Genomic DNA, 14569 nt, shown 5'->3' on the forward strand with positions numbered 1-14569 from the left:
CGAGAGACAACCTCTCTGACGTACAGGTCAACCAACTTCTCTGCCGACGAACTCTCCCGTATGGCTAGGAAATGGGGACTCTTGGTCAATCGATCCACGATGACCCATATAGCATCGAACCCCTTGCCTTCTTCGGCAACTTCGTGATGAAATCCATCACGATCCGTTCCCATTTCCATATGGGAATCTCCAGAGGCTGTAGCTTACCATGAGGCCTCTGATGCTCGGCCTTGACCATCCTACAAGTCAAGCACCTCTTAACAAACCAAGCGATATCTCGCTTCATGCCAGGCCACCAATAGCTCGAACTCAAATCACGGTACATCTTGGTGGCTCCCGGGTGAATAGAAAAACGAGACTTATGAGCCTCCTCCATCACTGTCTGCCAGACCCCTCTGGACATCGGAACCCAAACCTGACCGTAACAGGTCAACACTCGGCGGCTATCCTGAACAAACCGGGTGCTTTCGCCCAAAATCCTCTCCAACTTCCATTTCTCTAGTCTCATAGCCTCAATCTGAGCATACCTGGCCAAACCCACCAGTGGGGAATCCACCGCTATCCTCATACACCAGGCTGGGGTTGAGGACACAGCTGACTTGCGGCTCAGAGCATCCGCAAGCACGTTCGCTTTACCAGGATGGTAAAAGATCTCACAATCATAGTCCTTGACGACATCCAGCCACCCGCACTGCCTCATGTTCAGTTTCGGCTAATCCATGATATATCTCAAACTCTTGTGATCCGTGTATATAGTGAAACAGACCCCGTACAGATAGTGCCTCCAAATCTTGAGAGCGAAAACCACCGCTCCCAACTCAAGATCGTGCGTAGGGTATCTCGTCTCATGAGGCTTCAGCTGTCGTGATGCGTAGGCTACTACCCATCCTCTCTGCATGAGGACTGCCCCCAAACCTATGATGGATGCATCACAAAATACAACAAAATCCTCCACTCCCTCGGGGAGTGTCAATACTAGCGCCTCGCATAAACACTGTCGGAGGGTCAGGGCTGGTCTATTGATTTTTAATGCCCGGGGCGAGATTCTAAACTAATGCCTTTATTTATTTAAAAAATAGTAAAAATGAAATAAAATTTTCAATCAAACCAAAACAAGGTTATACAAACAAAAGTATACATAAAATTCATCTAAAACGATGCCTCCTTGCATTTTTTGAAGCAAAAACATCTATTATTTTATCATAGTCAAGACTTCGTAGGAATTGACTTTCAATACTCAAAATTGTTAATCCATTTAATCTTTCTTGAGTCATGGTACTTCGAAGATATGATTTCAATAACTTCAATTTTGAAAAACTTCTTTCCGCGGTAGCAACCGTGACCGGTACCGTCAACAAAATCTTATATGCCACCAACACATTGGGAAACATGTCCATCTCCTTTGCAAACTCCATAATTTGAATAGCTGTCCAAGGAAGTTCACCTTTGTATGCTTCATCCGACAACATTTCCTGCAAAATTTGTAACTCAATAAATAAATCTTTTCCATCAATATCAAGTTCCCCACCATTTGTCAAACTAGTTTCAAGTTTCTTACAACATTTTTTTAATTCATCATCAAGTAAAGATTTTAACTTTGAACCATCAAACAAAAATCCAAAAATGGATTCAAAATGTTGCATTTGCTCAAATCTACTTCTCAATTGAGTTAGAGCCGTATCTACTATAACAATAAAATAATCAGTTCTAAATTTTTCTTGAGATGATTGTTGTTCTCTTTCGGTATTTGGAACTTCATCAAATTGTTTTTTTCTACTATAAACACGTTTGATAGGAAATTTTGGTTCAACTCCAATATTTTCTGCTATATTTTTAGCCTCATTAATAGCAGAGTCAAACCCATTTTCCCTATATTTTTCAAAATAATTAACTAATCCTTCTAAATTTTTTATTGCAACATCAAGAATCATATATTTGGATTGTAATTTTTTACTTACCAAATTAATTCTAAATAAAATTTCATGTCATATCACTAAACTTAAAATAAATTCAAAATTAGAAAATTCATCATCTACTAATGATTCCGCATATCTACAAACCTTATCATCATCACTCACTTGAGCTAATTTTGTTAATGCTTCTTTTATTTGAAAAAGTTGAGTTTTTATTGCTTTAACACTTTCAATGTGACTTTCCCAACGAGTAGTAGACAATGATTTTAGGGTTAACTCATCTACATGGTCAAGTAAAACACTCCATCTATGTGTGGAGCTAGAAAAAACATTATATATTGTTTGACAAGTACCAAAAAATGTTTTAGCTTTATGACAAGAGTTTGTCATATCACACAAAACTAAATTTAAACTATGACATCCACAAGGCATATAAAAAGCTCTTGAGTTTATATCAAGCAATCTTTTTTGTACACCTTGATGTTTGCCTTTCATATTTGTTCCATTATCATATCCTTGTCCTCGAATACAATTAATATCCAAGTCAAGAGATTTTAAAGCATTTTGTAAAAAAAAAAATAAAAAGTCCTAAACCGGATGTATCTTCTACCATTAAAAACTCTAAATAAACTCTTCTACTTTTATTGGAACATTTGCAACATCAACACATCTAATAATCAAAGTCATTTGCTCTTTACGACTTGCATCCGGAGTGCAATCAAGAATTACCGAAAAATATTTTGCTTTTTTATTTTTTCTAATAATTGCACTTTTAACTTCGGATGCCAACAATTCAATTAATTCATTTTGAATTTTATGACTAAGGTAATGAAAGTGAATTCTTTTATCTTGAATAAGTTGAAAATGGTGTTTCATTATTGGATCAAACTCAGCAATCATTTGAAGTACACCTAAAAAGTTACCATTAGATTTCTCATACATTTTTTCATTAGTTCCACGAAAAGCCAAATTATATTCAGCTAAACATTTTACAACAGCAATAATTCTTATCAAAACTTCTTTCCAATGTTGACTATCTTTTTTTATTCTTTCTTGTAACTCTTTATCAATTGTTTCATTTTTCCTTAACCTAAGTCGTGTTTGTGTCCAAGTTTTTAAATTAATCATGTGTTCAGAACTATGTTCATGTTCATTTAATTTTTCACTAAGATGTTTCCAATCATTAATTCCTTCGGTTGCCAAATTACTTCTAGATCTAGCTGTTTTAAATAACTTACAACAAAAACAAAACACTTTATCAAGTTCTTTTAAATACACCAACCACTTTCTATCATAAGATTCACCATTCCTTAATTTACAAATATAAAATTCACAAGAAAAATGTCTACCTAGTGAATCTTTTGGAAAATTTTTGTTATTTTCAATTTCCGTAATAGGCCATTTTCTACAAGCAAATCTTTCATTTTTAAATCTAACTTATCCCATACTCTTTGATCAAAAATATTAATATCACTAGATTTATCAACAAAATCATTATTTCATGATCATTAGAATTTTCAATAGGTTCATTAGAAGTTTCAATTGGACCTTTAGAATTATCAACAAAATCATTAGTTTCAACATCATTAGTATTTTCATCATTATTTTCATTTCTAACAAAATACTTATTTAAAGATCCTTGTAATTTATTAGTAAGATCTTGTTCTTTTTGTTTTCGTTTCCTATTTTGAGCACCAGATGGTTGTTTTCTAGGAAACATATTTAAACTTCACAACAAAAATTAAAAATAAAAAAGATGTAACAATAACAAAGAAGGATACAACCTGAGATTAGCAATCCGTGAGATTAGCAATCTGTATCCACAACCTGAAGTTAACAATGTATCCACAACCTAAACAAAAAATAGTATCTTTTAGATTTTCAGAAATTAAATTAACATATTATTCAAAAATCAAAAACACAATCAGATTATTCAAAAATTAGAATTTAAAAAAATCAACAGATTATATTCATCCAATTATTCAGAATTCAGAATTAACATCTCAGCAAAATCAAAATCAGAATTCATATCGCATCTCAGAAAAATCAAAAACATAATTCATATATATCGCAATGTACATATCACTATATCAGATTCAACAATAGACATACTATATTAGATTCAACAATAGACATACACATAACTTATCAGATTATATAAAAACAATCAAAATCAACAACTTAATTTGATCATAATTTCATAAAGCAAGAGCAGTAGAAGAAAAAGAAAGAAAAAAATTACCTGTAAAATTAATGAAGCTTAGTGTAATCCAGTTTCCTTAACATTGCAAGTCTGCAATCTTGGATCGGATGAGTTGAATGGAAAGTTCACTTCTCCAGGAAGCTATATAAAAAAACTGAAATTTTAAAAACTTACTGGATTAGGAGTTATGCAAGAAATTTTCAAGTAGGTTATGCAAGAAATTTGAAATATTAGAAAAAACTTACTGGATTGATTAGGAGTTAGGACCTTAGGAGGACGAATTCATCAATAGCTGTATCCACCTTTGAATAGAGGAGGATTCAGGAAAGAAAGAAAGAAGTAGACGATGGCGAGAGAGAGAGAGAGAGAGGTCAGTATGTATGCGAATGCGATGCCGATAGACCTGTAATCATCCATGTCCATCTCCATTCTCAAGAAAGGACGCCTCGTGTTCTTCATCTTCAATTACTGGAAGTTTAGATCGAAGAGTCAGATACCGTGTATTAGGTCTCCAAGAATCTGTTGCCCTCTTAAGTCTTGAACTAGATGGATTTTGTTGGACTAGTCTTCATGGCCCAAATATACCATAATACCTATAATAGACTTTGAAAAATTGCTACCCCATTATAAATTGCTACCCCATTATAAATTGCTGCCCTGGGCCATGGCCCAGCTCGCCTTGGGCTTAGGCCAGCTTTGCGGAGGGTCTCAAACGCCCTCTGCTGCTCAGGGCCCCACCGGAAATCCACCCCATTCCTCGTTAGACGAGTGAGGGGTACGACAATCTTGGAGAAATCATGAATGAATCTCTGATAATACCCTGCTAAACCCAAGAAACTTCTGATGTCTGAGGGAGATTTCGAGGTCTCCCACTGCATTACCGCCTCCACCTTGGTCGGATCGACTAAAATCCCCTCCTGGTTAATGAGATGTCCGAGGAACTGGACCTCTCGTAACCAAAACTCGCATTTCGAGAACTTGGCATACAGCTGTTCTCGCCTAAGAACCTCCAACATCTCCCTAAGATGCTCCTCATGTTACTCTCGGGTCTTGGAATACACTAAGATATCATCTATGAACACAATGACCGAGTGATCGAGCATCAGTCGGCAGACTCGATTCATCAAATCCGTGAACACCGCTGGCGCATTGGTGAGCCCAAACAGCATTACCACGAACTCGTAATGACCATAATGAGTCCGAAACGCGGTCCTCTCCACGTCTTCCTCCCTCACCCTGACTTGGTGGTATCCTGATCTCAAATGAATCTTGGAAAACCAAGATGCTCCTAGCAGCTAATCAAAGAGATCAACTATCCTCGGGAGCAGATAACGGTTCTTCTCCGTTAACTAGTTTAGCTCCCTATAGTCAATGCACATCCTGTGCGAACCGTCCTTCTTCCTAACGAAAAGGATCGGTGCTCCCTAGGGTGAGCTACTCGGACGAATAAACTGCTTACCCAGCAGCTCCTGCAACTGAGATGATAGCTGCTGCATCTCCGACGGTGCCAAACGGTACAGCGCCTTGGCGATAGGGGCCGCACCCGACACTAGATCAATCCTGAACTCCACCTGCCTCACCGGAGGCACTCCGGGTAACTCCTCAAGAAACACATCAGCAAACTTTCTAACCACTGGGACCTCTGAAACTGAGAGCTGCTCTCTAACCCGCGTATTGATATGGGCTTATTTAGTCATAAAAATCATACATGATCTTAATACTTTATGTTAATTGTATCTCAAATAATGAACCAAAGGTGCTTAATTAGCTTAAATATTTCATTTTCAGCAACAAAGACATGCTCGAAAGGAAAATGAAGCGGAATTGGCGATTGGACGCTTGGATCTTGGATTTTGAAGAAAGAAGGATGTTGCTGGACAGCTTGACCCCTTGTCAGTGTTTTAGTCATATCTCATGAACCGTAACTCCGATTGACGTGATTCAAAATGTTCTAAAAACTAGACATAATTTTGGACGACTTTCTTGTTTTGAGAAAATGCTGATTCCAAACGGACTCGACGAGTAGGCCATCAACTCGACGAGTTGGTCAGAAGTTTCGCGATTCTTGACTTTGCCTTGCCGTACACGGGATTTTAAGTGATGGACTCGGCGAGTAGGTCACTGGACTCGCCGAGTAGCCCATGTTTTCAGAATATATATATATATATATATATATATATATATATATATATATATATATATATATATATATATATAGAAACGCTTCTCATTTGAACCCTAACTAATGGGGGAAGTTTAGGACGGTTTTTGGAGGCCAGAAGGGTTCTTAGAAGCTGTGGTTTTCGAGATTTCAACTTAGATATCAATTTGGAAGAAGATCAAAGGCAATAACACACTACTTTTATCTTAATCTTTTGAATGAACCATGTTTCAATAATTAGATTATGTTTTTAGTTTGTTATTTGTTGTAGATATGAGCTAAAAACTCATAGCTTCTGTTTAGGGTAGATGAATTTGTAAACATGGTTTGATTTTATGGTTAGGGTTAATTTTAATTGGTGATATTGTTTTGTTAAGCTTGTTAAAGAACCTCATATGCTAACAACAACTATTCTCTATTAATAAATTAGTAATTAAGTTGTATGAACATCTTTTAGTTGCTAATTTCATATGATTAACGTGACCACATAGTTGTATGTCTAGGAATAGCGAATGTGAAACTAGAATTAACTAGAAGATAGGTAAGTTAATGTGTGAGCTTGTTTGATGAACATCAGCAAGAGGTTAATTGAAGGGCCAATTTTATTAACCATTACAAGTCTTATTTAACCCGAATCAATAACTAGGAAATCCGTTAATTTAGACAACTGGCTACTGCTTGAGTTAATTTGTTTCCTAAGGATTAGTAATAGCAAACGTGAAACTAATCATCTTAGTCGGTAGCCAATGAAGAATTAATCCGATACATTGAAATCATCCATGGGAACAAATGATTCGAACCTAAACAGAAGTCCTCTTTATTATTGAATTTAGTTGATTTTTATTTGCTTAGCTCTTAGTTTCTTAGTTTAAGTTTTAGTTAATTGTTTAAGTTTCTAGTCTTGCAAAACTAGAGAAACCCCCTTTCTATTACTTGTTTTATTTAGATAATATTAGCATTTCTTTTAATTATTTACCGTTCCCTGTGTTCGACACCATACTTACCTGAACTAAACTGCTAACCGATAGGTACACTGCCTTTCGTGTGTTCGTCTTTGTGTTTAAGTTAGTAGGATTAAAACTAGTTGGTTTTACACACATCAAGTTTTTGACGATGTTGCCGGGGAACGGTTCAAAAATTAAATCTAATTCCTAATTTTATCGATCCTTTGTGTGAGTTTTCTTGCACAAAGTTAATTTTTTTTAGTCATTCAGTAAGTAGGTTAGGTCTTAGAATCCATAAGTATTTTTTGTGAATTTTTACCTTTAGTTTTAATTTTTTTTTTATAAAACTCGCTACTCGCCGAGTGCACTCGCACCTACTCGGCGAGTAGCCTGCTGTTTGAATTTTTTTTTTGTTTATTTAAGTTGCATTTTTTTTTCTTTTTACGTGTTTTTCTGGTTTTATTTCAGGACTTTCATGACCAAAGGATCCAACACTCCGTTGGTACCCCTGCTTGAAGACCCAGAATCCGCATTGAGAAAGAACAAAGGCAAGGACGTGGAAAGCTAAAATACACCTAAGAAGTCACCTTTGTCTAACTTGAAGACTGTTTTTGGGAAAAAGAAGAGCAGCAAATCAGGAGCTTCCAGCGCATCTTTAGCAGGCGAAGACCCGATCAAAGAAGACACCGAGTACGACACCGAGGAGGAAGAAGAACCTACATTCGGGCATGACTACGATTCCAGCGACGAGTTAGCACTTACCATGGCTAACATTGATGAAATCCCCATGGGAGAATGGAAGAAGAGGATCCGTGATGACACTGGCCCGGGACTTGTGCAACCCGCAATTCCCGCAACTGCTACTTTTGAGCTTAAGGGTCACATTCTTGCTTTACTCAAGGAGTACCCTTCACTGGCAAAGACCATGAAGATGCTTACAAGCACTTGGATGAAGTCAATGATGTGGCTGATTATTTCAATGTTCCAAATGTGCCTCGGGAAACTCAGCTACTTCGCATGCTTCCGGTTACTTTGAAGGGTGCTGCAAAGGATCGACTCAAGTCATTGCCCCTCGGATCGATCACTACATGGGCCCAAATGAAAGAAGAATTCATTGATCAATTCTGCCCGTGATCCAAGATATCCAAGCTCAAGAAAGCCATTGCTAACTTTGAACAACAAGCAGGAGAGTCACTATATGAAGCTTGGGAGAGGTACAAGAGCTTGCTAAGGAATTACCCATATCATGACCTTAATATTCAACAAGAAGTCTCCATCTTTTATGATGGAGTAAATGTTACCACTAGGCAATTACTTGACTCGCAAGGTCCACTCACGAAGAAGGCACCTCCAGTAATAAAGCAATTGATTGAAGAATTCTCTAAGCATTCTAGAGAATACCATAATCCAAGAAATTATGTGACTAGGGGGCCGCCTATGCAGCTTCAGAAGACTTGTCAGCAGTCATGGTTATGCTAAAAACCATGGATAGGAGGATGGATAAAATGGATCAAACGATACATGCTATTCGGGTGGGTTGTGAGAATTGCAATGGGCCTCACCTTACTAGAGACTGCGACTTGGATGAGAATGGCAACACAAAGGTGCAAGTTTGTTACTCAAGTGGGGACCGATATGATGAAGATTGGCGCAAACCAAAGAAGGAGTGGCTCCCTTATGACGAGTACAAGAAGGCTAAGGAGGAGAAGTTCAAGCAAAAGGGAAGAGGTTTTTACCAAAAGGAGGAGCCTGCACAAGAAAGAAAACGAAGTTTGGAAGAGATGCTTACCAAGTTTGTAGCTGCCTCAGAAAAGAGACATAATGATCATGATGCTGCAATCCAAAAAACAAGAACCATGCTTAGAAACCAGCAAGCCTCTATCCACAACTAGGGTTGTTCACTATTTGGATAAAACTGAATTGTCCAATTGGAAAATTTGGATCGGACTATTTGGTTAAGATATTCGGATTTTTGGATTGGTTTTCAGCAAAACCAAATTATTATTTTGGATTTCGGATTGGTTTTGGTTTATAAACTAAGGACCGAATAGTCGAAAAAAACCGAATAACAACTTATTATCTCTTTTTCATATGTACCTTTAACTATTTATAAATTTACTAAATTATTATTTTTGGTTATTAGAAATTTTCATCGAATATGCTACTTTGAAATTACTTCTTATCAAAAAAAAATTGTCAATGAAATATTAACTATAATATATTTTCTTAGTATTTGTTCATAAATTATAATTTATAAAAAAAATAGTTTCTCTATAGATTTTGCTAATATTCAAGTTATATATTTTTCAAAATGTCTTGCCTCTTGAAAACCGATCCAACCGAATTGTAATTTGGTTGGATCGGATCGGATTTCAATTTAGCTTGGATTATTCGGATCAATGTTTTGAAAACCGAAATCTATTCGGATTCACTTGATTGGATCGGATCAAACCGATCCATCCAAACAAACACCCCTATGGATCACAACATTGAAACACAACTTGGGCAACTTGCTCAACAAATCAATCAAAGATCACCCGGCGAACTTCCTAGTAAAACCAAAAACAACCCACGAGGCGCGCACATAAACATAGTCACAATAAGAAGTGGGAAGATAATTACACCTCTGGCCCCCATTCAGAATGAAGCACCCAAAGACATGCAAAAGGAGGATGCAGAAAAAAAAAATAAAAATAAAATTCTACATGACACAGACTCTACTCACCGAGTCCATAATATGCACTCGATGAGTCCACTGCCAGATTTGAAAGAACAAGTTCCTGAAAAGCCCTTTCAGCCTCCAATGCCAAAATATGCAAAGTTCCTCAAATCAACATACCCTTCATTGAAGTCGTCGCTCAAATGCCAAAATATGCAAAGTTCCTCAAAGAGCTTCTAACCAATAGAAGGAATATGGAGGAGGTGAAAGAAGTAGTTCTTAATGAAAACTGCTCAGCTGCCATGTTAAACAAATTACCAATGAAGAAAGGTGACCCGGGAAGCTTGACTTTGCCTTGCCAATTTGGCAACTTGGCCACCATCCATGCTTTGGCTGATTCAGGAGCAAGTGTGAACCTCATGCCCTATTCATTCTTCAAGAAATTGGATCTCCTGGAACCAAGGCCAATCCGCATGGAAATTCACTTAGCAAACAAGACAGTCACATTTCCAAGAGGAATATGTGAAGACTTATTGGTCAAGGTGGACAAGTTTGTATTTCCCGTAGATTTTATAATTCTAGACATGGAAGCAGATCCTCAAGTCCCGATCATCCTTGGAAGACCTTTCCTCAACATGGTAAGTGATATAGTGGACATGAGAGACTCGAAGCTTACATTACGGGTAGGAGAAGATTCAGTAACTTTCGGTGTTGACCAAGCTATGAAGCAAGAAAGGAATAGTGATGACATGGCATTCTCAATTGACATGTTTGATGAATTAATGGAGGAGTATGATAATGAAGATTCCAACAAGTCCAATATCTTTGATGAAGAATTTGATGCTGAAAAAGACTTACTGGAGATCGAGAGGTTGCTGGAAGAAGCTGAGTATGAAGAAATAAAAAAAACAATCTGACAGAGATACTCGGCGAGTAGGGCCGATATACTCGTCGATTCCATGTGAAGAAAATATGAAATTTGTAAATTCAGCAACTGACTAGCTGAGTCCTTCTCCTGAACTCGGCGAGTACAACAAGTAGAACCCAAAAACCGAACTCAAAACGTTACCAGAGCACTTGGAGTATGCTTTCCTTGAAGATGGCCATCAAAATCCAGTTATAATAGCCTCTGACCTCTCCGAATCTAAAAAGAAGAACTAGTTCAAGTATTGAAGAAGAAGAAACGGGCTATAGCATGGAGCATAACCGACATCAAGGGAATAAGTCCCTCTTATTGTTCACACAAGATTAACCTGGAAGAAAGAGCAAAGCCGGTTGTACAGCACCAAAGAAGATTAAACCCAAACATGCAAGAAGTAGTCAAGAAGGAAGTAGTCAAACTCTTAGATGCGGGGATCATTTACTCTATTTCCAACAGTCCGTGGGTGAGTCCGGTCCAAGTGGTGCCCAAGAAATGAGGGATGACGGTCATAACCAACGAGAAGAATGAGCTTATTCCGACACGAACGGTAACCAGTTGGAGAGTGTGCATTGATTATCGAAAGCTAAACGATGCCACTCATAAAGACCATTTTCCCTTACCTTTTATTGATCAAATGCTAGAACGATTATTGGGCCATAGTTTCTATTGTTACTTGGACGACTTTTCGGGTTATTTCCAAATACCCATACACCCCATGGACCAAGAAAAGACCACTTTTACTTGCCCAAGTGGGACTTTTGCTTATTGACACATGCCCTTTGGGTTATGCAATGCACCCACGACATTTCAACGGTGCATGACAACCATATTCCACGACATGGTGGAAAAATTCATGGAAGTCTTTATGGATGATTTTTCTGTTTTTGGATCTTCCTTCCATGATTGTCTCACTAACCTTGATTTGATGCTTGCTAGGTGTGAAAAGACTGACTTAGTTCTTAATTGGGAGAAATGTCACTTTATGGTCAAGGAGGGTATAGTTCTAGGCCACAAGGTTTCCAAATCAGGAATTGAAGTGGATCGGGCAAAGATTGACACCATTGCCAAATTACCTCCACCAACTAATGTGAAGGGCATTAGAAGTTTTCTTGGACACGCGGGTTTTTACCGGTGTTTTATAAAAGATTTTTCTAAAATAACTAGACCTTTAACACAATTGCTTTTAAAAGATGCACCATTTAATTTTACTAAAGAGTGTTTAGAGGCGTTTGAATTCTTGAAAGAAAAATTGACTAATGCCCCGATCATTATTGCCCCGAATTGGGAGTTACCGTTTGAAATAATGTGTGATGCTAGTGACTTTGCTTTAGGAGATGTCCTTGGTCAAAGGGTTGATAAGCACTTTCGACCCATTTATTATGCAAGTAAAACTCTAAATCCGGCCCAAGAGAATTACACCACCACCGAAAAAGAATTATTAGTTGTGGTGTATGCCTTTGATAAATTCCTCCCTTATGTAGTTTTATCTAAAACAATTGTTTTTACTGACCACTCCGCTATCAGGTATTTGTTTGCCAAGCAGGATGCCAAGCCAAGATTGATACGATGGGTTCTACATCTTCAAGAGTTTGACATCGAGATACGCGACAAGAAGGGAATGGAGAATGTAGCAGCCGACCACTTATCAAGGCTTGAAAACCCGTAATTGCAAGAAGATAGAGTTGGAGATGACTTCTCGGACGAATACATTATGGTGACGACGGGAGAAGAGCCATGGTTCGCAAACATAGCTAATTACTTAGCTAGCAAGTACATCCCAAAAGATCTTACCTGCCAACAAAAGAAGAAATTCTTTTCAGAAATAAAATATTACTTTTGGGATGAGCCTTACTCTTTCCAAAGTTGCGCGGACAGAATCATACGAAGATGTGTGTTCGGGAATGAAAGCCGACAAATCTTGGAGCATTGTCATAGCAGGCCCACCGGTGGACATCATGGAGCACACTACACTGCTAAGAATATCTTTGACATTGAGTTTTATTGGCCCACCATTTTTAAAGATACAGCCCAATTTGTCAAATAATGTGATGCATGCCAAAGAGCAGGAAACATTTCATCTCGAAATGAAATGCCACAACAAAGTATTCAAGTGTGCGAGGTATTTGATGTTTGGGGGATTGATTTCATGGGACCATTTCCCATGTCAAAAGGCAACAAATACATATTAGTGGTGGTGGATTATGTATCCAAATGGGCGGAGGCACAAGCATTACCAACTAATGATGCTCGAGTGGTGGTGCGATTTTTGAAGAAGATATTTTCAAGATTTGGAGTCCCAAAAGCTCTTATAAGTGACCGAGGCACTCATTTTGCCAATGATCAACTAGAAAATGTGTTAAGGAGATATGGGGTAACTCATAAATTCTCTACATCTTACCATCCACAAACGAGTGGGCAAACCGAAGTGACCAATAGAGCCTTGAAAAGAATCTTAGAGAGATCAGTGGGGAGCAATCGGAAAGAGTGGTCGGACAAGCTAGATGATGCACTTTGGGCCTTCCGAACAGCTTTCAAAACACCTCTTGGTACTACACCATATAGGCTAGTTTATGGAAAGAAATGCCATTTACCGGTGGAAATCGAGCATAAAGCTTTTTGGGCGTTAAAAATGTGCAACTTCGACATAGCGGAGCTCAAGAACAACCAGTTGATGCAAATGAATGCTCTTGAGGAATTTAGAAATGATGCTTACACTAGTTCTTTAATCTATAAAGAGAAAACCAAAAGTTGGCATGACAAGAGGATCAAGGGTAATAAATAGTTTCATGAAGGACAAAAGGTGTTACTTTTTAATTCAAGACTGAAACTTTTTTTGAGCAAACTCAAGTCAAGATGGGATGGTCCTTTTCTAGTGAAGAAGGTGTTTCCACATGGTGCTATAGAGTTATTATCAAAAGATGGTACCCCTTTCAAGGTCAATGGACAAAGAGTAAAAAGATATGAAGAAGGAGTCCCAAGGAATGAAGACATAGAAGAAGGGCTGTTGCTGGAGCGAATGGCAGAAACGTAGCATGGAAGGAGTCCAGCTAATGACTCCTTAAAAAGAAGCGCTTCCGGGAGGCAACCCGAGTTAGAGTTTGCATTTCTTTTCCATTTATTTTCTTTTTAATTTCTTAGGTAATGTTTTATTTTCATTCTTCCTCTGAAAACATGTTTTAAATGATTGCTTGAGGGCAAGCAATGCTTAGAATGTGGGGTGGTGGTTTAAAAATCCAAAAAAATTAAGTTTTTTTCAATCTGCAAGACTTACTCGCCGAGTTTACACGTATACTCGGCGAGTACATCTTTATAAGCCCAGAAAATCGCGAATACGCGGATCTACTCGGCGAGTAGCATTCTTCTACTCGACGAGTAGAAAATTTACACTGGTAGTTTATAATCTGTAAATAAGGGTTTTTCAATCATTCTAAACATTACCCTCATACTCGTCGTTCATATCTACTCTCAAGCCATTTCTTCAATCTTTGTTGAATCGCCATCTTTCAAGCATAAAGGTAAGATCTTTACTCCCAATACTTGTTAAAGGTTAAAGCTTTATCACTTCTTAGCCCTTATTTTGTCCAAAACTCGGATTTGGAGGTTTCCTCAATTTCTAGGGTTTTGATTTTACTATGAATTAGGAGGTTTTAGACAAAATTTCTTTTGGATTAGTGTTTATTGGACTTAGTACATCAAACCCCTATGCAAAATTGGGTGTTTTAATTAACACATATGGGTCCGAGAGAAATCTGTCCCGATGTTCTTCC

General features: G+C 37.8%; 2 protein-coding genes and 1 non-coding gene across 3 annotated transcripts; 1 reads left to right on the plus strand and 2 right to left on the minus strand.

The window, feature by feature from the left end:
- Positions 1-1145: 1145 nt before the first annotated feature.
- LOC145095054 (uncharacterized) lies at positions 1146-8010 on the minus strand. The gene is made up of 6 exons (XM_079032996.1): positions 7984-8010; positions 3698-3765; positions 3462-3640; positions 2837-3133; positions 1959-1968; positions 1146-1869 (listed from the first exon to the last, which is right to left on the minus strand). The coding sequence occupies exons 1-6, from the start codon at positions 8008-8010 to the stop codon at positions 1146-1148; spliced, it is 1305 nt and encodes a 434-aa protein (XP_078889122.1).
- Positions 8011-8367: 357 nt separating this feature from the next.
- On the minus strand, positions 8368-8474 carry LOC145096681 (small nucleolar RNA R71). The gene has a single exon (XR_013704052.1). It is a non-coding gene; the product is annotated as a small nucleolar RNA R71 (small nucleolar RNA).
- Positions 8475-10083: 1609 nt separating this feature from the next.
- Positions 10084-10797, plus strand: LOC145095055 (uncharacterized). Its single transcript, XM_079032997.1, has one exon. The coding sequence runs from the start codon at positions 10084-10086 to the stop codon at positions 10795-10797; it is 714 nt and encodes a 237-aa protein (XP_078889123.1).
- The last annotated feature ends 3772 nt before the right edge of the window (positions 10798-14569 follow it).

Source organism: Lactuca serriola, chromosome 3 (assembly GCF_051521515.1).
Source record: "Lactuca serriola cultivar US96UC23 chromosome 3, Lser_US96UC23_V15, whole genome shotgun sequence".
NCBI lineage: Eukaryota > Viridiplantae > Streptophyta > Magnoliopsida > Asterales > Asteraceae > Lactuca > Lactuca serriola.

Bases quoted from the DNA above. Each gene is read 5' to 3' on its own strand.
- LOC145095055 (XM_079032997.1), top strand. From the start codon at position 10,084: ATGCCAAAATATGCAAAGTTCCTCAAAGAGCTTCTAACCAATAGAAGG.
- LOC145095054 (XM_079032996.1), bottom strand. From the start codon at position 8,010: ATGGGGATTTCATCAATGTTAGCCATG. The intron at 3,641-3,697 runs GTTGTATCCTTC...TTTGTTGTGAAG, and splicing joins TCACGGATTGCTAATCTCAG to TTTAAATATGTTTCCTAGAA. The intron at 3,134-3,461 runs GTCCAATTGAAA...TATTTAAAACAG, and splicing joins TTTTGTTGATAATTCTAAAG to CTAGATCTAGAAGTAATTTG.